This window comes from Anas platyrhynchos, chromosome 13 (genome assembly GCF_047663525.1).
Source record: "Anas platyrhynchos isolate ZD024472 breed Pekin duck chromosome 13, IASCAAS_PekinDuck_T2T, whole genome shotgun sequence".
NCBI lineage: Eukaryota > Metazoa > Chordata > Aves > Anseriformes > Anatidae > Anas > Anas platyrhynchos.
Window position 1 is genome coordinate 12,354,288 of NC_092599.1, and position 23,469 is coordinate 12,377,756.

Here is a 23,469-nt window from a genome sequence, read left to right on the forward strand (position 1 = left end):
CACGATCCCCACAGCAGGCTGTCCTTACTTTTGGCGGGCGCAGCAAGCTGGGCGTTCTTGCGTTTCTCTGGAGGTGGGGGCGTGATAGGAGCAGCGCGCCGAGGCTGCGGTGGGATCTGTAAGGGAAGATTTCAGAGCAATCAAAGGAGGCAGACAATAAAGACATTCTCTGTTATGAAACCTCCTTTCTTGTGTGCGTGTGTAAATTTGTCCTTACATCTCTCTCATCATTCCGGGAAGTTTCCTCGGGAGGACAGATATTAATAGGCGGCTTCCTAGAAGAACAAAGCAGGACTCAAACCTGCTTCATCCCCTCCCCGTGACGGGAAAAGCAGCCCTTGTTTAATTGCTGTGTTCAGCAGCACACAGCACACACGTCGTGTAGACCTGTCAAGCATTTACTCCTCCTTTCTTCCAAATGCAGTCCCACACACTCACCGTGACTTTACATTACTCTCAATAGCTCCGCAGAGGCTGCAAACACCGCGTGTATTTAGACACTCTTCTGGAGAGATCCATTACATCAGCTACAAATACCCTTGCAGAAAGACAAAGCCAAGGGCTGGAGATGTGTAAATGCCTTTTCCATGCTTTCATTGCTATTCTGGCTCACGCAGGAGGGAGAAAACAGGGCTGGACCCTCTGTGCAATCCTACACTACCTAGAACAAAACCCGCGGGGAGAGGCTTTTGCTGGGGAGCTGCACTAACGCTGCTGTCCCTGCTGCACGTCTCCTCTGCTAGGAATGCGGAGAGAGGAATGTGCAAGTTCCCATGCTCTGATTCAGATGCCGTGATCCCCGACACCTCTCTCCGAATTTCCCCGGTGAGCTGCAACCTCAGGTTTAACCTCTGCTCAGCAGGAAGCTGAACACAGCGGCCAAACTAAGCAGAAGCACATCGCATCAGTACCCTCGTGCCCTGGGTCAGGAGATGCACATCTGGGTCTCGAGGGACTTCTGCCTGAAACGTGCCTCTGTTTTTATGGGATATTGCGGTTGCTGCCCGCAGCAAAACCATTCGGCTCCGAACGGGAAGGGAGAGGAGGTGATGGGTGAACGTCTCTGACAGCCCAGGCTGGCACCAGCTGGAATCTGCCATCACACACTGATGGTTTTCTAGGTTTCTTTAGCCCTGAAAGAGAAGCCTTTCTGTGAACTGGACAGAGGAACCTTTAGAAAGGGGTTTGGTGACCCCCTTCTCCCACCTAACACCTAACGTACCCAACCTTTCACTACGTCTCATAGCAAGGCACTTCTTCACAAGTGCCTTTAGCCAGCAGATGACAACGAGACAGTGCTGCAAACTCCCAGGCTGAGCTCTGCTGTTATTGTCAATCCACCTCTCACTGTTATCTGGGCAAAGTGCTATATGATACTCGCACACAGAACCAGATGGAATCCAGCAAGCAGGTACTTGGCCTTTTTAAAAGCCATCCAAAAAAGAGACCGCACAGCTGAGAGCACCAAAACTGATCAGGAGGGGCTCTGCAGCCTGCAGCTGGAAGGCTGGTCCGAAATCTGGAAAGCTCAGCTGTGCTAAAAGCAGACCCCTCTCCCCCAACGGGCAGAGCTACCAGCACGTGTCCGAGCTGCTTGGCACAGCACAGCCACAATTCCAGAAGCAGCAGGATTTAGCAGGCAGGCGGGCGCGGAGTTTAGAGCAGCAGCATGACATTATTTGGAGACTGCTAGGGCTGGGTCATTCTGGAGTATTTCCACAGCTTCAGCCTCCCTTCCAAATTTACCACGCAAGTTGAACACAACTATTACAGATTAGCGTGTAAATTAATAGATGTACGGCTGCTGTTAGCTCAGAGCCCTACATAGCCTCATGCCAGCAGCTCTCCAGCCCCGTGCCGCAGCCCGAGCGGCTGCAATGGGAATGTGAAGCATCAAGTGAATTTCGCAGCATTAATGCCTGCCCAAGCTGCGAGCCGTGGCACGGACAGGCGTTGGGGGGTGACAGATGGCTGCCTGCTCCCTTGGCCCTATGCTCCAGCCACCGAGTGGGTTCAAGCAGAGGTGTACAACACCAAAATCCTCAAGGGAAGGGGAAGAAAGGGGAGAGAACACACTCTGTGCAGCTGCTGTGGCCGTACAGGAGTCCTTGCAGCTCTGACGTCTCCTGTCCAGAGGTGAGAAGAGAGGATGGAGCTTGCCAAGGGAGCAGGGAGAATATTCCAAGAGCCCAACCTGCTCCTTTGGCAGCTGGTGTAGAGCTGCCCCATGCTAACTGCAGAGGAGAGACTCAGCACGGGTGCCATCACCAAGGACTTTTATCTAGTTCAGTCCCAGGGGAGCAAAGCTACCAACACTGAAATTTGCACTTCAAAAATCCTGCTCAAGTTTTTATATGCAAACATGAAACGCACCTGAAAATCCAAAGCAACGAAAAGCACATCCTGAGACTTCTGCTTTTCTGGAGTTACTGATAAAAATGCAGATTTCGGTAGGTCTCTTAGGCAGCTGCATAACCAGATACAGTGGAAGAAAGCTATGATGCTTCCTCCATTTTCGTATTTTCAAAGCGTACAGGAAATTCCTCTACCGAGCAGTTATAAGATCAATGAGCCCTTTCAGCACAGGGCAAAGCTAGGATCCCTACGACTGCACCCTCAATGCCACCCGGACAGAAACAGCTCTGTTAGCCAAGGAGTCAGCCTTGCTCCTTTTTGGCAAGCAACCAAACCACAGGCCAGATAAAGAAGGAAAATCAGCACAGTGAATAGGCCTTAAGGTGCTCCATTTTCTTAGCTTAGAATGCGGAGGCTTGAGAATAGAGCTGGTTTGGCTGCCCAGAAAAGAAAACTAAGAAGAAAAATAGGGTTTGTAGGGATCGCTGCCTTCTGCACGAGGCAGAGCTACCTTTCATCTCTGTAAACTTGCAATTCTTTATGTGTAAAAGAAGCCTCATCTGCTAGGAGTGACAGTGTATCAGTACCTTATAAACACTGCCCATTTAAGATAACTGCGTGGAGATGAAGACAAACTATGGTGTATATCATCATCTATAGGAGAAAAAAAAAAATCTTTGCGCTCATCCCTGCTTAGCCTTTAGCCCTAACATCCAGCAGTACCCACAGAGCATAATCTGCCCCATCATTCTTCCTGAACAACTGCTGCATCCATCCTCGTCCTTGGCTATTTCTCTGAAGCCTCATTGACGCCACACGGTAACCTTGGAATTGTATACCACTTAGATTAAAAATACAAAATCCGCTCTAAATCATATTCCCTGCATTTTATCTTTAATTCAGCATGACAAGGAATATGCAGACAAAGGATCTTTTTTTTTTTTTTAAAAAAAAAAAAAAAAAAGTAGTAAACATTGGCAGCCACAGCAGATAAACACTTAAGAACCAAAGATGGTATTGTGCAGATTTAACAAGGGGGAAACAAAGCAGTGCTCAGTCCTTGGAGGGAGTTCTGCTTGCTTACATCAAAGCTGTTTTGCAAAGTATTCTCTGGGGAGCTTGCAACTCTTTTAGAAAAGTGATCAGGAAACAGTCACGCAATCTAGAGCAGCACTTGCACATCACCAAAAGATCCTGGATCTCATCAAGGATCCCAAAAGCCATTACAAGTGTAAACGACGGAGGAACTGTTCCAGGCTTCTTGGATAGAGCACAGGATCAATTTAGAGCACCCAGGGACACACTGCAACAGCCCCAGGCAAGCAACACAACACCTGATACACTTCAGCTACAAAGGCATTTTATTAAACAAGAAAAGCAATATCACAGCACTGAAGGAGGGACCTAGAAGGTATCCAGCTGCTGTTACCTGGTAGGGACCTTCATCCTCCTCCTCGAACTCTGTGTTCGGAAGACTGTGGTGTCGCTCGTATCCCGTCCGGCACACCCCGTTGGGCTGCCGTGCCACATCCAGATGGTGATCGCTGGAGGACTGTGTCATAACCATCCCCTGCGGGGTGGGAGAGTGACTTTTGCGGGACACGGTCTCCTTCCGGTGATGGATCAGTTTTCTGAAATGGAATGACGACATCAGGGACAGCAAAGCTAAAGGACGGGAGCGACTGTGCTGAAACATTTAAATGATGTATTGCTTTGGGGTTATATATACCAGAATGGGTTATATTACTCTGAGTACCGACTCCAGTTTCATTAACAACTAAGGAAGCACTTTTGGGGGAGGAAGGAAGAGGCTTTGCAAGAAGCCTATGATTTATTCATCACTTCACAGGAGAAAAATGCTTCTTCCTCAAGGGAGAGTCACATATTGCATTGCAAGCTTCAGAAATTGCCTGCACTTTAGAATCACTGTTCAACTGAGATTAAACCAGTGTGCCTCAGTGCAGAGTGCAAGGTGTCAGAGGAGGAAAAAAATAAAATTCTCCTCACAAGCAATTATTTGAGAACATTTTAAGGGCTCTGTGCCACATAGCCGACAACCTCCACAATTCTTGGCTGGTGGAGAAGAGAAAATATAGCCAGAGAGGTTTTGGATTGCTCTTCTAAGCCTACAGTGCAGCTAAACGTTCCCTCTTCTTTATATGTACAGGGAGAGAGTGGCAAGACCAAAGCACTGCTATACTGGACATGGGCAACAGGAGTAGCATCAGCTCAAACACTGGCCAGCTCAGAGCACATCAGCACTTTGCAGCAGAGTGACTCAGATCAGTGATATCCAACTTCTCCTCCAGGAACAGACAAAACACCCATCACACGGTGAGCACTGTCCACCTGCACCTCACCCAGACTCCCGTCCTACTTACTGAAGGACATCCCTCTGCTCCAGGTTGTACTTCCCTCCATTCTTCATAGCCGCATTGTGCACGGCCTCGATGGCACGGTCGATAGACTGGAGAACCACATCTTGCTCCAGCACCTGAGAAACACAACATCCTGCACGTTACTGTACTGCTTCGGCTGTGACTGTTTTGGGGGGAGCATCAGAGATTATAGCAGGAGAGAGAGCAGTACACAAAGCCCACAGACCAGACACCGCGTGAGCCGAAAGGTCAACAGGCAGAGTTTGAATCTATCTCGTGACGGACTCACTTCTCCCTCTTCCCTCCACAGGGAGCATATATCACTCCGTGCTTCTTACGGAGTTTGCTTTTCAACCATAAGCCTGGAGAGGGTAAAGTCCCTGTGTGGAGCTCCAGCAAGCACAGCGCGGCCCTGCTGTCTCCCTCACCCCTCGGGCACTGCAGTGCCACCATCACTGCAGGAAAACCAGGGCAGAGCTCCAGCAGCACGCAGCAGCCCCGGGTACTCGGCCTGCTACAGGGAGCCTTTGAGACCCCATTAAGCCTTTGAGACCCCATTACTGCAAGCTCAGCTCTGGCTGCTCTCACTGCCCCGGCTAGAGCAGACAGGCAGCCATGAATATCACAGGCCCAGCCACAAGCTGGTGGCCTTCAGAGCCACCCGGCTCTGGGCTGGCATCTTTGCTTGCTGTTTTTCTTGACGGTTGTTTTGCAACTTGAAGCGGCTTTTCCAAATCTCCACCCAAACTGTCATAGCAACATTTATTCCTCCTGCCAGCCAGCTTAGCACTCGTTGCTGCAGCCGAAATAAACACCAGCCTTGAAACAAGAAATACCAAAAGGCGTCATTCCCCGAGCTTATGGGGGAGGCTGGGCGAGAGCTGTGGTGAAGGGGCAGGGGAGTATGAAGCTGGTTTCTGTGCCTGGGATGTTCTCCAAGGCTTTAACAACAGTTGACACTTCTTCAGAAGAAAAGACCTTTACAAGAAAGAGGCTGAAGGCAAAGGACGTGCCACTGGGCCTTTGCCCTGTGTTTAGCAGAGCCACAGGCCACCAGCGCCATCTCCTCTCCACTGCCATCTCCTCTCATGGCCTCAGCCCCTGCACACAGGGGGTGAGCAGGGGCAGAGGGGGGAGCTTGGGCTCCAACACCCGCCACAGCTGTTTGAAGGCCAAAATCCCCTTTATCTTCACTTGCTGTGCCCCCCTCCCCACATCACAGCAGCCATTTATCCAGCCAAGGAGCGGCTGGAATCTCATCAAGGATGCACCTTAATTGGCCTTAGGGGGCTGCCGAGCAGCAGAAGGCAACCCCTCCCTGCAGGGGCCAAAAGTGCCTGCCTCCGTAGCACTGGCATGCAGCTTCCTGATAAATACGCTATGTATTATTTATATCCTGATTAATTACTAAACCAAACGTGAATTAACAACGACTGCAGACTGTGGAAAAGAAAAAACAAACCAAACAAGGTGAGGATGAGAGGCCTTCTCTGCAATATTCAGCTTTGAAAATGAAAAATTTAGGAGCAATTTTTGTTGGCTGTTTCCCCAGGAAAGAAAGAAAGAAGAAAGCAATGTGGGAAGTCTTAAAATAAATTTAAAAAGCAGGTATGTTAAAATAAACCTATGAAATTCATTAAGGTATCTAAGCAAGGCCAAAAAACCACTGTGAATTCAGCTTGAGGATAAAGCCTCCAAGCGGCCCCATCATGGTGAGAATTTCACCACCTCTGACTGCAGCTCTAAGTAAGGAAATGCAGCACAGCTCATTTCAGTGCATTCAAAGGGGTGTTGGAAGGAAAGGCACGTTATTACACAGCTTTTGCTGACTTCCCCATGGTTTAAGCGAACCCTACTTCCCACCCTTGACTGAAAGCCCACATAGATCAGCGAGGGCAGCACTCGGCGTACCCATAACACAGCTGCCCCTGGCACCACAGCCACAGAAACCCGCAGGCTGGTGCCGCTGCTCGCTCTGCGTGATGCCATTTGTTACGGAGACGGTGCTTCTTTTCTGATAAAGCACAGCAGTTTCACACTGATGCAACAGTGCTGTGACAACTGGCTTTTTGCCGCTGTGCTCTTTCCTTTGTTTTCACCACCCAACCCTCTATTAACGCAGCCCTGTCAAAAAGGGATTGAATAAAAAAGCAGCATTAACTTGCCACTTGCACTTTATGATGATGTTCATGCTGCTCATAAACTGTGTCCCTTTCCCTTGCCCGCTGGTCTGTTCAGATGGCAGATCTTCAAGCACAGGCGCAACTCACACTCGGGGTTTTTGGGATATGCAGCACTATGCTAATCAACTCAAAAAAAATACAAATCAACATCCTGCATAAATCAGCAATTAGAAGGAACGAGTCAGCCACTTGCTCCTGGAGGTTAACCAAAACAGCACTGCTTTGTCTGAAGAGGATGGGGGGTGGAAAAAACAAGCCCACTGCAGTTAAAAGGAGCACAGAGTGCATGGAGGTAAAAGCCAGGTCTGCCAACACCTCAGCAACTGCTTCCCTTTGCTGAGGGCTCGTAGGGTGACCAGCTCACGGGCACTCTCCTGCAGTGGCTGGGGACCAGAGACCCCACACTGCCAGCTCCAGCAGAGACTCACTCACCTGCTGGGCCTGGCACCCGCTCTTGAGGAAGCTCAGAGCTCACTGGACACACACAGGCACAGATCCTGGTCACACAGTGCACTCCTGCACCTCCTTGCACACTTATGTGCCATTCTGGAGACCTATGGCTTTGTCACCCCCCTACGGCCTGCAGAACATGGACACTAAGGACAGGGAGCAGAGCCAGCAAGCTGATGCAAGGGAAACTCACACCACTGTCCCCACAGGGTCCTTTACTACAAACAGCCCTGTCCCCTCCCGCACTCGAGGATACACAGAGATGAAACCCTGCTCATCGCAAGCTAAGCTCTGGCTCAGACGGGAGCAGATGAAAAGGGCACGGCTGTATGGCACGCTGTCAGAGGAGACGCCGCACAAAGCCCAGGAATTCAGCCAGATTTATTGTAGTGTGCTGGTAATGGGGGCTGGAGGAGCCCTGAGCAGCCGCTGCATCAGGCTAGCTGTTAACTGTACACCTTAACAAATCCCCTAAAAGGCACAGGGTTGGCAAGGCAGCGGAGATCCTGTGGGGACAGTGTCTGAAGGGCAGGCCCACATGGGATGAAGGTGCGTGGTGGCAGCCGCAGGCTCTTGTTCAGCAGGGGTGGCACAGACATCTGTGCGATTGGAAGCAGCAGGATTTTTTTCTGCCCAAAGTAAGTGAAAAGAGAGGGGTATTTGGGTGATGCAACAATACCTCTGAAGAGCCATTCCCACTGCATCTAATTCTGCAGAGGAGCAGCCATCACCCTGCTGTGAGATACCCCTGGTCTCATCAAACGTGCTGCAGCAGAGAAACCCTGGGCTCTATGAGCAGCCTGCCAAGGCCAGTCTGGATATACCATGGGGCTGAGGAAGAGCAATCACCAGCTAGACTGGTTAATGGGATGCCTCGCACACAGCCCGAGTTGTGGTAGAGAATCAAGGGCACTTCCAGCACCCAACAGCTCCCCCCTGCAGGTGAGCTCCCCTCCAGGAAGGAGTTACATCTCAATTAGACCCAGGAATATCACAGAGAAATCTGAATTTCTTCCTTCATAGCCCAGCGAAGAAGAATTACAGCAGCATCAATAAATCATTATTTCCTCTCTCCTTGCTAATAACATGAGCAAACAGAGGCTCTCCCCAGAGCCGCCTGCCAATTTCCTTCTGCCCCCATCCACAGGAGACTCCCCACGTGAGGAGGGGCAGGACCAGGCCTCAGCTCCTCGCGCCTCCCTCCCCGCTCCCCAGCCGGGAGGGGACAGATGCCTCTCCCAGCACCACAGATGCTTTCAAAAAGCATCTTTCCAGCACATTTTGCAGTACCTGAGTGTGACCAATGCTGGGCACAGCCACGCTGAGGGTGCGGATGTATGTGTATGAGTGAGGATCTGTTTGGCCCTGCAGCTTGTGTTGCTTTCATCTTCCGCACGCTGGAAAAACACTGCCTCAGGAGAAGCCTCCCCAGAGAGGAGACGTGCACAGGATGCCTCCTTCACATGCCTCTGCCTTCCCCGTGTGCAGAGGAACAGGCTGAGGAGAAAACTGAGCCATTCAGAAAACACCAAGACCGCCAGTGTCCTGGCCAGGCAGGTAGCACCATCTCCTCCCCTGGTCTCCCCAGGGTACCCAAAACATCGTCCCTCTCCCTCCTTGTTTTGATTTCTTCCACGTGCATGGCCCGGCTCAGCACCTGTGTTGTTTAAATGCAGTCACATGGAAGAACTTGCTCAGCAGTCTAGAATAATCATACCTTTCAGAAAAGCATTTTCTAGACAAACAGGTTGACAGCTGCATCAGCGCAGCAAACACAGGCTGAGCCACCCTGCGTATGCAAGACTCCTACATTTTCTGAAAGTGGCCCATTAATGTATGGCAGGCTTTTCTTTGCCTCTGCAGGAGGCTGATCCAAGGAAAACAGAATTTCTTCCCTTGCCTCCCCAGTTTTTCATGATCAAAGGCGCTTGCTCTTCAGCATGTGCAGGAATCGGTGCCCTCATTTCAGCAGCTGCCAGCAGCAGCTTTTGCCATAATAGCAGCGCCCAAGCAGGGCTGCTGATTTTTACCTTCATGTCATTGCTCCGGCTCTCATAACAAGACAGACAAAGTTTTGTCTCCAGTGACAGCTCAGTTTTCATGCAGCTGCACTGACACGGACTACTGCTGAAATTAGGATATTTATCCCGCTAGCATACACAGGCACAGACTGGGTCTTTGTTGCTCAAATCAGGGACAAACACCACCTCTTAGGTCACGCACAGTTCGTCCCCAGTCACCGCCCGACTGTCTGCACACTGTAATCCTTCCAGATTTACATGATCGCTGCAGCAATTTACAAAAAAAATCAACCAGCCTTTGTTCTGCCAGGCCTGTGACAGAGGGATGTACCCAATACGAGTTCCTGCTTCTGAAACACACAGCTCATCAAAAAAAAAAAATAAAAAAAAAAACAAAAACTCAGCTCATTTGTATCACTTCTGGAAATTCAGCTCTTTCCTCTTCCCCTTCTTACAGCCCCAATCAGAATTTTTAGTCCCAAGGCTGTTGGCCAAGAGATAGGCATTAACTTATTCTCATCGGTATGAATATGCTGTGCCTTGCAGCACTTAAAAACGCATGATAAAAATGCAAGTGGAACAATGGGCAACTGTCCTGGTTACTGAGCAAATACCATGAGAAATGCTCCTAAATAACCTGCAGCATCTCTTTCTAGCTAGTGAGCAAACAAAGGCATGGCTGAGCTCTTCTGACAAAGAGTCAGCCCAGAAACGGAGCCTGAATTCCTGCTGATACATGCCATAGTGTTTTACTGATCGGTGTTTTTACCAGATCAGTGTTTTCTGCTGTACGCTGACAGCAGCTGCTGAAGCGGACAGCGTGCACAAATGAGAAATGAAGAGAAAGGATAGCCGGGGAAAGGGCTTAAGTTGTGCAAATCATGCTAAAGCAGAAGCCAGAGTCCCTGGCAAGGGAGATGTACTAACTGGGGACAGCAGAGGCACAAGTGGCACTTGGAATACACAAAATCCCAGAGGCAGCAGAGGGATGCACAGCAACCAAGCTTCAACTGGTCTGCAGCCAGAGGCCGGTTTCTCCCTCGGCAGCAGGCAACTCTGCAGTCAGAGAGAAGGTGGCAGAGACACTGAGGGACAACGAAATGCATGCAACCCACCACTGCACACGTGCACTTCCGAAGGTGCCAACGCTTCATCCAGAGTCTCTCCAGCCATGCTCAGACCCTGCTTACTGGCCACGATGATCCCGTGCAGCTGATCAGCAGAATCAGCCCCTGCTTTCTTCCCTTTGCAATTCTGTGCCCTCCAGTAACCAGAACACGTCTCTTAAGCCAAAACATGCTAAGTGAATAAAAGCACAGAGACACAGGTTTTTAAAACAAAGCAGTCAACACTTACTTACATATCTTGCCATTCCCTGATGCCTTAATTCCTACAGCTCCCAATGCTTTGGGGGACTTCTCTGTCTCTGTCCCAGGCGAATAGCTGCCAGACAACAGAGCTCCCCCTCTCTTTAAGGTTTAGCTGCTTAATATCCTTTTGGCACACAATTGTCAAGAAGGGAAAATATCAGGCATGATCAAGTAACAATCACTGCATCTGTGCAAGGCAAACATGTTTCCACTTACATATGTGTGTGTATATATATATTTAATATATATTTTAGAGCTACCATCTGCTACTTACTGAAAAAGAAAACTGCAGATATAGTCTCTACGCTGCAGAAAGTTCAGGACTACGAACGAGGATATATAAAGGTGGAAGGAAAGCTGCTGCAGTGAAGTGCAAGAAGCTATTCCAGGACTTTTGACATATTAGCAGTAAAAGAAAAAAAATATACAACAGTTGTGCTAGTTCTTCGCAGTCATCTTTAGTCTCCAGTTTGGTAGCCCAAAAATACCCACGGCAGATGCCCCTCGTTTCTCAGGGAGATTCAGTACAGCTCCTAGATTATATGCATGCGGTTATTGCAAGAGCATTAAGAAGAATCTACATGAAGCATGATCAAAAATGCAACTAATTCGTGACTTCCCAGAGCGTTGGAGACATGCAGGGCAGACTACAAGTGTCAGGCCATATTTATTTTGATCAAAGACATAGATGTGAGTCAAAAACCCAGGTGCAGAAATGCTCTTTGCAGCTGATCACGTTTGCTAAGTGTTGCTTAGACAAGAGGCAAAGAAGGAGCCCAGAAGAAACAAGCCTGGGAAACCACATGAGTTCCTGGTTCCTCGTTCAAGAAGGTTCTGCTTTCTCAAAATCTGTCTCTATAGAAGGGATCGTAGCAAAACGCTGGGAAGGTAACAGTAGTACAAGAGGCAGGACCAGGAAATCCAAGTTTCTGCCATGGAGTACATTTCCAGCACACAAGAATCGACTAAGCAAGGTTTTCAGAGGTCAAGCACAAAAATCTGCAAACAAGTTGTCGATGCCACTGATGCATAAAGCCAGATGCGAGAGGAGAACATGTACGTGCCTGTTAACTGAAGGGGACTTTCCTACCGCATCCCCCAGCCTGACACAGATTTCAGACAGCTCCGTGAGACGGAGATAATAACTTGTGGTTCATCTCCATTTCTGATTTACCAGCTTTTCTTCCAAAATCCTTCCTCTCCTGTGGAATGGCAGAGGGAGGAGGCAAACTGCAGCGACGCTGCTCTCTGGGCATAATTAATGCACTGCCAAAAGCCAAAACGGCAGACAGAGTGTGAAGCTCCTCTGAGCGATGGAGCAGAAGAGGGGGCTGTGACAGAGCGCCCAGCTGCCCTCGCAGCCCACGCTGGAGCAGCGGGGAACATCGGACAGAGGAGTCAGAGGCACGGCGGCTGCCAGCAGTGCTGGCCAGGGATGAAGGGAGCGGGGAGAGGAGGGCTGACAGCTCCAGATCTGAGGCAACACAGAGCCGACAGATTCGGGCTCGAACAATTCAGGCCTGTCACGCAGAGAACAAGAGCGGCTTTCGGGTGCCTGCTGCACAAACAGCCACACGGACTTTAATAAAGGCACTAACGAGGGAAAGGAGTTGCCATCCTCACGGGGCAAGCACAGGGAAGTCCTCAGCTCGGTTTATTCCCAGACAGGTACAAATTGCACAAAATCATAAACCAAACACCGGTCCCCAGGATCTTTTTAGCAGCTCCTTCCCACAAAGCTGTCACCGCAGGATGGGAACCTGCCTCGTGTTACCAGCAGCAGACCTGAGAGAGGCCTCGCAAAGCTCTCCCCAAACAAGAATTATTCTGGTCGGGAGGATGAAAGGCAGCCTGCCTGCCGCAGGATCAGCTGGCAGTCTGGCAAGAAAACGATTTTCCAGCGTCCCAGGCTCGGTGTGCAGAGCAAGAGCTGCCTCTTCTGCTGCGAAGGGATGTGGTTTCCCCTTCTAGCCCCAAAAATCAAAAGAAAGCCAGTAGGGTAGGATCAGAAACCACATTACGTCACCCAGAAACCCCAGTACTTTCCTCTGCAGCAAGCACCTCTTGTCTTCAGGATACCTGCACGTCCTTTTGGAAGTGCAGCTTATCGCGGTAATGGGATCAGATATGACACCTATACTGTGAGATAGAACAGCCCCCAAAACACCATGCAAAAATCCCTGAACATTTGTCACGAGGAGTGGAATTGCTCCACGCAACAGCAACCAGAAAAGCCAGGCCTGCAGTGTCACCATGCCCAGATAGAGCAGTGCCACCCTCCCAAGGAGCAAGGCTCTGTTCCAAGGCAGAGGGATGGTAAATAATCCTCTTACCATCATCCTTTCTAACAACCCCGAGCACATCAGGTAGACCGAGATCCTTGAGGGCTTCTCCTGCTAATGATATTTCAGGCCAGGGACCCAGGAGACCAAGCACACTTATGAAGTTTTTCCAAAGTAGGTACCCCAAAAAACACAGCTCATTTCTATATAACGCTCCCTCACCGCAGATCTCACCAGCAACGCCTTTACTGTCCGCAGCCTCCCTGGGTCACAGGCATAGGTATCTGAAGTATCAGTAGTAGGAGAGAGACCAGGATACCTTACAGTACAGACTCAAATGCTCATTTGCTCTCAGGTGGGCCATTAGGAACACCTGAATGACGATGGGCATCACCCTTTTCCCCCATCACCACAGACTCTGGCAAATAGATGTACTGGCACACTCCAAGCTGCACTACCCAGCAGGGGATGCTACTCACACGACTGCCTTATTAGCACAATACACACAAAACCTACCCGAAGTTAACCGTGCTGGCTAATTATAGCAAAGCCATTTAAAGACCATTGAGGGTGCAGGTGCAGGGCAGCGAGAGAAAAGGCATCGGAAGGGCTGAAATATGCCCCAGGCTGCATTGTCAAGAGGTGGATCACGTTAATTGGCCATACACAAAAATCCCAAGTATGCCAACATGCTTATTAGTTAAGAGCTGCTGCTGCAAGCACATTTATTCCTGGTAAAGGGGATGCTTCTGCTGAAGCAATCAGCACCGAGCCACTACCCAAATTCAGGGAGTCGACGCAATCGAGCTATCTTGGGACAATGATAAATCTAACGTGAACTCTTGCCCCAAAAGGAACAAAGACACCGTCAAGATCCATAGCTGCATTTTACAACTAGAACTGTTATGTGCATGACCATAAATTTACAGCATAAGCCAAAAAAAAGTCAGAAATCTGTGAAATAAAGACCCTGCAGCCTTGTGAGTTGCTTTTTGACTGGCAGATGGTGGGAGTGGACAATGCACTATTTTTCTGTGCTGCAAAGCTTAAACACAGTGACAGTTTCCACATTGACCTACAAAAGTATCTTGAGAATTGCAAGTTTAGCTATGTTTATCAGTGGAATGAGGCTAACTTGCTGTTATCGTCAGCTCCAGTTCAAGAACAAATCCGTGGGTTGTTTAGTGTTCTTCTCCCCCCCCATAGAGAAGATTAAAGGGTTCAACTAGATTTGCTGACATTTCACCCATAGTGAAGTAGGAGGTGGGTCACGGAAGAAAAGCAATTCATTAGTGTCCCACACTATCTGCAGGAAAAAAATAGCCTCCTGCCCTAGCTGCAAGTTATAATCCCATCTCCTTTTGCAGCTTCGAATGGCACTGGCTCCCCAGAAAACACGAAGAAATTGGAACAGGAGGGAAATGTCCTCTTAGGACATTGTGCTAAAGGCAGCAGAACAGCCATAATCCTGTTTTCCTCACTTCCCAAGGCAGTGGATAAGAAAAACCTACATTTGTTGCGCTGCTCACTTCTCAGGCACAAAACTTTCACCCCGACTCATTTGCCTTATTACAGTATTGATTTCTCACGTCCACCTTCTCACATGCCCCGTTCACCCTTGTCAGCTTCCACTTTGCTCAACAGCACGAGAGCAAATTAAAACAAACACGTTGCAGGAAGCCTTTCCAGCCCATCTCCAGCACAACAAATCCCATGGGAAGGGAGATGGCCAGGACTTAGCTCATCTCCAAGAGCCAGCTGGTGGCCCCTACATGGGGGGACCTGGAGAAGGACCCTCTGCTGCCCAAGACCCCAAGACATGGGTGGAAGCTGCCTGATAGCAAGCAAGAGGCAAGAGGAGCTCTCATGTGCGTGCTTTGGGCAGCCCACGCTGACTGCTTCTCCCTTCTTTTGCCCTCCAAACACCTACAGGTTGAGCTGACCGCTCTTCCTCACATATTCATGATTTAGTGATGGGACTCAGTAGGCCAAGCTGGTGGTTAGCGGTGGACTTGATGCTCTGGAAGGTCTTTTCCAGCCTAGATGGTTCTGCAGACCCCATGGCCCAGCTGCCAGATGGTCGGGTGTTCCTCCACATCTCTGGAGCTATGCAAGACCAAACATTGTCAACAGCGGTTTGGTCAGGAGAATTTTTTTGCTCAGCCATTAATAGCATAGTGTATTTAAAAGCTTTTGAAGCAATCAGAGCTCAATACCATCGTGAGACCTTAGGCCTCTGTGTGAGAGCTCAAGAGTACGCCCAGTTCAAACATGGTTCACGTAGGTCAAAGTCTCAGATGCCAGCCCATAACACAAAGAGAAGGCTTCTAAGAGAGCCTGAGACCACAGGCAAGATGATGCTTTCCTGGTTGCTGGAGGGGTTTCTTTCCACCCCTGATGTAAAGTACATGTATTACATTGCACAGGCCTTTTAATAATAACTAATTATTTCATTGCAGTTCTCTCTTGTAACCAAGCTACTGAAGACAGACGCCCTAAATCAATTCCAAAAACAAGTTAGAGGGGATGAATTTTTTAGGCTAAGCCAATAAAGGTGATTCTAGGGCAGACAAAAACTTCATCACTTTGAACACAGCACTTCAAGGGACGTGATGTCAACTGGAAAAAGTCTTCAGCTACAAACACTTTGATTCCGCAAGGCTCAGGGAAATCCCTAAGCTTATGCATTAAGTATGTAAAGAATTTTTATGCTTATTGTTCCTAGTTAAGGTATCGGGTTTGAGTGCAGCGATTATTTTTACTTGTCAACAAACGTGGGCTTCCACTGACAGCAGCACTTGACACAAAGACTCCCGACAGCTGCTGCCTGCTTCTTCCACATGCTCCTTGGGAGCAGGACCAAAAGGAGCAGACCACGGTCCTGTGATTTATCCACCGGGCACACCGCACTTCGTCTCAGATGGTCAAATCGCATTAGCCCCTCTTCCTCTTGCAAACACACATCCTTTCCTCGGGAGGGGAGGAAAAAAGGCGAACTTCAAGCAGCCTGGAAAGCCCCAGAACTCACCGAGTTCACCCAAAATGGAAGTGTCACCATATTAGACCGAGAGGCTGTGGAGGGTTGCGTTTGTCTGCTTTGTAGGGAGCTTCAGTTTGATGTCTTCAGGCAGCCATCTGCTTTTTCCAGGCGCTGCCGTGGCTCTCAGCACACAGACACTGCGCTGAACTCAACCAGCACTGACTTTGAAAATCTGTCAGCCACAATTCTGATCTTCCACTTGCAAGAGGATGAAAATCGCCTGCTTGGCCTGCCAAGGCTTCCTTCCTACCTCCTCCTCCTCCAGAGGTGGGAGGATGCAGCCCTGCGGCTTGGCTCAGCCTCCTGCCCGTCGCTGGTGGGATGGACAGAGACCTTGCTCCAACAAAAGCACCACAGATCTCATCTGCAGGTGACTCACTGAGCCAGGCAGCCCCAGGTCCTGAAGCAGCTTTGAAGAACAAAGACAGGATCGTGACAGGCACTGAGGGCCGTTCCTGTCCACCCCACCCGAGCCCTTTCTCCTCGTAGGCAAGTCACTATTTTTGCAGGTCTTGCCAACATCTCCCCCTCACCTTTTTTTAACTAATATAATAAAAGCTTTGGAGCTGGGGCCTGCCCTTGGATTTCCATCTGGCAATGCGCTACCCAACTTGTGCCAGGGGAAGAAAAATAAAGAGAAATAATAGCTATTGCTTGGATCTAATCTGAATACGGAACCAGTGATTTAGCAAGACACAACCTACAGCCTGGAATTATCTAGCACACTTAGTCCGACAGCTTCATTTTTATTTTTATTTTTATTTTGAATTAAACCTCTTGAGCAGCTGAATGAACAAGGTGAAATATCAGTGTGTTGGCATTTCCAGATGCCGGGCACAAAAGTCAGTGCCTCAGACTGCTTTCATGCGCACAAGCTCAAGCCCAGCAATCTGAGCAGGACACGGGGACAACGTGGTATAGATGGGACTCACGTTGCTGGAACAAAAGGCACCAGCCCAAGCTTGGGGTGTGGGTTCAATATGCTCACAGCTGCGTGCCACTGGCTCCATAGCTGCTGCGGACAGACAGGAGGACGGGGACAGCCTGCAAGCAATCAAAGCCACCTAGCTGCCAAGGAGGAAGGCAGTGACAGCTTCTTATAAACAACTCGCACAGGCAAACAAATAACCAGGAAACACAAAGCCGGGAACTTTCCATCCCATTCTAAAAAGCCCACGCTGCCAGAGTTTTACTTCCCCTTCTTGTCTGAGCCTTACTCGAAAAGAGAAGAAGTATTTTGTTCCCTTGCAAGGAAAGCACACAGCTCTGCCAAGCCAGCTCGGCACAGCAGGGCCTGAACACAGAGATGAAGCTGAAATGAAGCTCCTTTTCCTCTCTCGCTGCAGGTTTGCAGATCTTGTGTTTGGGACAACTCCACTCCTCTGCTAGTGGCGAGGGAGCTTGGCCCAAACCAGCTCTTCATGTCCCCACAGCAAGAAAGCAACGGCAGGCTGCAGGGGAGCAGAGAGAAACAGAGCTGTGAATCACGTCCTCGGATCCACTTCGCTTATGACAGGTTCAAAGGGTTGTTTTGTTTGTTTGTTTTTACAGCAGAGGTTTTGCCCTGTGATAAGGATCAAGGCACATCAGGCTCAACAAGTAAAGGTCAAGCCTGACTTGTGAGCCAGCACGCAGAGCTCTGTCAGATCTGTGCCTTGTAAAATTTTGGTTATAGCACTGACCACGTAGGATGGCAGCATCCATGAAGCCCAATTTTCTTACAGACTATCTAAGGCTACAGCCACACACAAGGGCTACTGGTCCCTCTCTCCCTATAAACCCTTTCTGGCATTTTTTTACCCTTTTTCCAAGGCCCAGACTGACAGTTCAAACACTGAATAAATGATCTTGAACAGGAATGCCGAAACTTAAATCCTCCATGAGGGAGTAAAGCTTGGATGCTCTTAAAAAATCTGTTTATTTTTATGCACATCTGAGCTAAACGAGGAAGAGGAGGCTGTTCCTGTTCCAACAGAGCTCTCTTAGCAGGCAGATTCAGCTGGTTTCCAGGTTTTCCTTCAAGATAAAGCAATACACATTTCTTCTCCCTGCTCTTCACAGCTCCTTCCTTCCCGTGGGCTGACAGCAGAGTCAATCACCTTCAATTTGCATCCACTACGTTTCAGCCTTGCGGCCTCTCGCCTCCCTCCTCGCTTACAGGCCGGGGATCGAGATCAGGCAGAGAAAGCCCCACGGCGAGTTGATGGGGGATTTAAGCAGAAACCAGCTCCTGCACCCCGTATGTTAATCACAGAAGCACCTCACTCGATAAATGTACACAACTCAGTTGTTACTGAAGTCTTTTCCCTGCAAATGGGTGAGAGGGAGGGTGTTTGCGTTTTCTGCCCACAGGGCTCAGCACCTCGCCCGCCATTTTGAGCAGACCCTTCTTGTCTTTGTCCAAACCCAGCAGTTCTTCCCTTTTTTGGTGACAAATCAGTCATTTTCCTTGAGTAAACAAGAAAGTTCAACCTTCCCCTCCTGATGGAAAGTACTATTAGGCACTCATAAGCACAGCCTGCCCCTACTGCTCAAATGGGGGAGTCCAGCTCCCAGGGGCAGACTGCATCTGATACCAAAATGCCCAATTATCCCAATTATTTTTAGTCAAAGTACCCTAAGTAAGAACGTATCTTCGTGGCGAAGCAAAAGCTGAAGATCATTAGCGCATTTCTACTTTAATCATTCTGAGCTGCGGAAGATTGCCGAACTTCTGGCTAAAATTTCCAGTCTTTAGCTACAGTAATTAGAAATGGTTATAATTCCCCTGACTGGGTAATTTCATTTCAAGAACAAAACTTGATCTCGAAGCATTAGCAGCTCCGATACGATAGCATCTCTGTTATTTCCACAGCCCAGGGAAAAAAAAAAGACTCATTCTTTCAGTTTCTTACGTGTGTCAAGAAACACAGCCTCAGCTGCAAAGCACTGCCAGCTGCTTATTCTCCAAAATAAAACTTTATTTTTAGTCTAAGTGCTTATTCAGGATCCGAGCGCTCTGATTAAGCTCTCACGCCCATTAAAAGCTCTGTCAAATCCAAAACAGATGACAAATGGCGATTGAGGCTCCAGAGCAGTGCAGGGGGTGGTCTGTAGGTACAACACCCCGCACTTGGGTTTTCTGTGCAGGAGCAAGGGCAGAAACCTGCCAGCAGCCAGCACCAGAGTTGGTGCAGATGAGGGAGCACAGCTCTACCACGTAGAGCCCTTACAGCCAAGAACAATTGCTAGAGCTCAGGTTTCCAGTGGCTGGGGATTTGCCTCCTAAGAAGCATTACGAACGGAGCATCTGAGCAGGGCAGCACGTGCTGCTTCGCTGCTGAACCACGGCGTTCGCTACCTCGGCAGAAAAGCAGCCAGATTAGCCCAGAGCGTTGCGTCAACGCCACAAAATGAATCAGGAGTTTCCTGCAGGCAAATGGAGCTCACGGCTCGCTCCTGGACAAAACCCTCGCTTCTCTCTGCGGCTCGGGAAGCGAAATCACTCCTGTGCCCATCAAAGCAGCCGGCAGTACCTGCGCTGTGCCTCTGCTTCTGCTGCAGGGGGATTCTCGGTTGTTGCTAGGCTGCAGGAAGCAGCCTCTTATTTTTATCACATGCCTGTTTGTTCTTGCAGAAGATACAGCAAATAGCAACCCGAGGCATCCTTAAAATGCTTGCTGTACTCTTGGCTGTGTCCATTTTCTAACCAGATGGTCCGAAGCTTCTTGGCAACCAGCACGAGCACCTTCCTACCTAGACAGCTCCCTTCTTGCTCTTCCAGAGCTACAACGGGGATGTGCAAGAGCTCCGAGAAGGCCTCAACCAATGGGAGAATCAACGTTTCCAGCCATTTTTCAGTTGTTACAAATAAACTTTACGGAATTTTGAAGAGGCTATTAATAATTTCAGAGCTATTTCCTAACGGTTCAGCACAGCTGAGCAGCTGACCTGCCTCCATCGGGCAGCACGTGAAACCAGCCCCACAGCTTGCCGCTTATTTTTGCACCACCACCATACACCAACAAAGCCTGGTGGTTTCCAGCTGCTGTCCCACCCCTCAGTATGTCATATCAACACTGCTGTTGATGGGGGAACACAGCCTGGGCCAGGGCAAAACCAGCTGTGTTACGTAGAGAAGATGAGGGCCAACACAGACGCTGCTCCCCATGCGGATCCTATATCCAGGATCAAACTGCTGCAGCTTTCAGCCGAAGCTGGAGTAATCCTGATTCCTGTTATGAAATTACATGGCTCACTATAATCATGGTAATGTATGTACTATTTAAGCCAGTCACAGGACCCTAACTTGCTAGGCTTGGCATTCCCCCCATCCTGACACTGAGTCACCCCCTGCTCCTAAGGAAGCTTCCTGAGCCGAACCTTTTACTGCCTCCCACAAAGCACCATAAGGTCCATCCCCTGGAGACTTTCTGACTCCAGAGGAACCCCGAGCTCCGTTTTAACCTCCCCATTTTTCCACCATCCATCACATAAGCACCAGCACACAGTCGGAGACTCCAGACCAACCTCGTGCAGACAGACACCTCTCCACAGCACCCAGCTTGCTCTGGGCAGGCACCTCTCTGCTTTTCATTCACATGCCACCCTCACGCAGCAGCCCACGGCCTGATCCTCCCCTCGTGCTGCTCAGTGCCTTCAGTATTTATCCCCGGAGCCACGCTCGACTTGAAACGACTCTTAATAACACAGCCAAAAGCAAACCACGGAAGAGTAAGATCAGCAGGAATACCGGCTGAAGCTGGGCCTTCCTAATTGACCACAATTAACGTCGCATCATCTGCAGCTCCACGTGCCCTGGCTGGGGCCCAACTCGCTTCTTAGAGGCATTATGTGCTTCTGGAGGGTCTGGTTTTCTTCCCATACAGCTCTCTGAATAGCAGCACTGCTGAGCCACAAGAATTTCAGCACAAACTTCTGCGGCATTTGTGACGAGAAGACACCAGCCAAGGATAAGCTTTCAATAATAAACGAGAATTATTTTTTCCTCTAGAAACGCCACGGCATGAGTTACCTATCTCTATGAAAGCTGAGCAAAAAACCTGAAAATTGAGAGGAGCCTGGAAGAAAGCTAATGCCCCTAATAGAGGATGGCAGCAGCGAGAGCAGCCCAATCCTCTCCCACGAGCACCACTTGGGCAGGCTGCTGCGAGGGGCTTTCGGGAGATTTGCTGCTGCATGCGACTGCTGCACAACCTGGTGCTTACCTGAAACCTGACTGCACTGCTAACGAGCCCTGGGCTTACCTTTACAATGGTGACTCCTGTTGGCCACTCGCTCTCCCTGCTAAGCATGCTAACAGTCCTCGTTATCCCTGCTTTTCCTGTGATGTATGGGGCAGCGCTAATTGCCTCCCAAATCACTGTTGCTAATTGGTATCGGTGTCCTTTTTAAAGCAAGGCTGGGTGACAAATTGCTTGTACTCCCATCCGGACACTCGGATGGACACAAGCAAGCTTTCAGGTAGAAGATGCTGGCTCCCAGGCTGGGCCTGCTGGCTTACCACAAATAAAAGCAGGTTCTGATTTCAGAGCCAGCAGGATGCTACAGCGGGAAGCAGCCTGGCACGCCGGGCACGACTGCAGCTGCAGAGCAGCAAACGAGGTCCTGCGCTGCCTCACGCACCAGTTCTAGCTCCGGAAACCTAACCACCAAAACATGATAGGAGGATGCAGGAAAGGCTCTTCTGCTTCCTGCCACCAGGTCCAAGGGCATTTGGGAAAGTTGCATCTGCACGAGAGGAGAGCGCCCACGGAGTCACCAGCAATCCTACAGCAGGGAAGCAACCGACTGGCAGGAGTTACCCACGGCACGCTGCAAGCGACCTCGGAGCACTCGAAGCGTTAACGTTAAGCACATTAAAATGACTGCAAGCTCAGCAAAACACACTTCTCCTGTAAGATTTTGCAACCAGGACGACACAGGGGAGGCTGCTCCAAAAAGAGCTGCTGCGAGGGAGAAGCCTCCCGCACCCACAGCAGTTGGAAGGCGTCACGGCACACAAACGGAGCGGGGGCTGCAGAGAGGGGGCTGCAGAGCAGCAATGCCACCGCGGGGGTTTACGACCTGGCGTTTAACAGGGTCCGTGCCCTGCAAGCAAACAGCCCCCGTAAGGAGCTTAAGGGCTTATTTACCCAGGGATGGCCCCTCCTGGCTGCCTGACCTGCGGTGCAGCAGAGGCCAGGGATCGCCTGGCTTTTTGCGGGGGGGCTGCTGGGTCTGCACGGGCTGGGGCAGCGCCCCAGGGACCAGCACCAGCACCACCAGCACCATCCCACCGGGATACCGGGGCTCAGCCCTGCAGAGCCCCACCAGGAGGGGACGGGGCTGGACCCCGGGGCCCGACCGCAGCGCGGGGAGGTCCCCACGGTGGGTCCCGGTGCCCCGAGCCGCTCCCCGTGGCGGTGCCGGTTCCAGTCCCGGTGGGTCCCGGTCCCAGCCCCGTTCCCGGTCCTGGTGGGTCCCGTTCCCGGTGCCGTTCCCGGTCCCACCGCCGGTGCCGGTGCCGTTCCCGGTCCCAGTCCCGGTGGCTCCCGGTTACACTCCCGGTGCCGGTGCCGTTCCCGGTGCTGCTCCCGGTCCTGTTCCCGGTGCCCGTCCCGGTTCCCATCCCGGTGCCCCCCACCCCGGTTCCCACCCCCGGTGCCCCTCTCCCTCTGCCCACCTGCAGCCGCTGGAGGTAGGAGGCCGGCGCGTAGCCCGTCTCCCCGGAGCCCGCCCGGGTGACGAGCCACCAGTGCTGGTTGCTGCGCTCCAGCAGCAGGAAGGTCTCCCCGGCGGCGAAGGGCAGCGAGTTGGGCTCGGCGGAGCGGAAGCTGTACAGGGCCCGGTACATGGCGACACCGCCGCGCTCCCGCACCGCGCCGCGCCGCCCTCCCGCCACCACCGCCGCGCGCGCGCGCCCCCACGCGCCACGCCCACCGCGCGTCACCGCGAGGCCACGCCCCCTCACTGAGGCCACGCCCCCTCAGAGGCCACGCCCCCCCCCCCCCCCCTTAGAGGACACGCCCCCTCCGAGGTCACGCCCATTGTCGCAGCCCCTTGTGGCCACGCCCACTCTGGTGGAGGCCACGCCCCCTCCCCGCGCGGGGCCGTGCTGCAGCGCCCCCTGGCGGCACGGAGGGCACGGGGAGGGTGCTGGGGATTTGGGGGTATTGGGGTGGGGATTTTGGGGTACGGGGTGAGGATTTTGGGGTGCAGGGGTTGGGTTTGGGGCACAGGGTGAGGTTTGGGGGTGCAGGGTGACGATTTGGGGGTACAAGGGGATTTGGGGGTACTGGGTGAGGATTTGGGGGTATAGGGTAAGGATTTGGGGTGTAGGGTGAGGTTTGGGGGTACAGGGTGGGGATTTCGGGGTGCAGGGTGGGGATTTGGGTACAGAGTGAGGATT

General features: G+C 50.9%; 1 protein-coding gene across 4 annotated transcripts in view; it reads right to left on the reverse strand.

Annotated features, from left to right (window-relative positions):
- Nucleotides 1-23,018, reverse strand: part of NCKIPSD (NCK interacting protein with SH3 domain) — a 46,148-nt gene extending 23,130 nt beyond the window's left edge. The window contains exons 1-5 of one of the 4 annotated variants that reach the window (XM_027467518.3): nucleotides 22,744-22,878; nucleotides 10,503-10,686; nucleotides 4,737-4,849; nucleotides 3,785-3,986; nucleotides 29-116 (exon numbers count right to left, since the gene is read on the reverse strand). In XM_027467518.3, coding sequence (XP_027323319.2) covers nucleotides 29-116; nucleotides 3,785-3,986; nucleotides 4,737-4,849; nucleotides 10,503-10,541 — 442 coding nt within the window. In that variant the 5' untranslated portion in view covers nucleotides 10,542-10,686; nucleotides 22,744-22,878. Of the gene's footprint in view, nucleotides 1-28; nucleotides 117-3,784; nucleotides 3,987-4,736; nucleotides 4,850-10,502; nucleotides 10,687-10,743; nucleotides 10,871-22,743 lie in introns of those variants that run through there. The other 3 variants (XM_027467517.3, XM_021275343.4, XM_038185956.2) reach the window with 3 other exon arrangements.
- Between the last annotated feature and the right edge of the window lie 451 nt (nucleotides 23,019-23,469).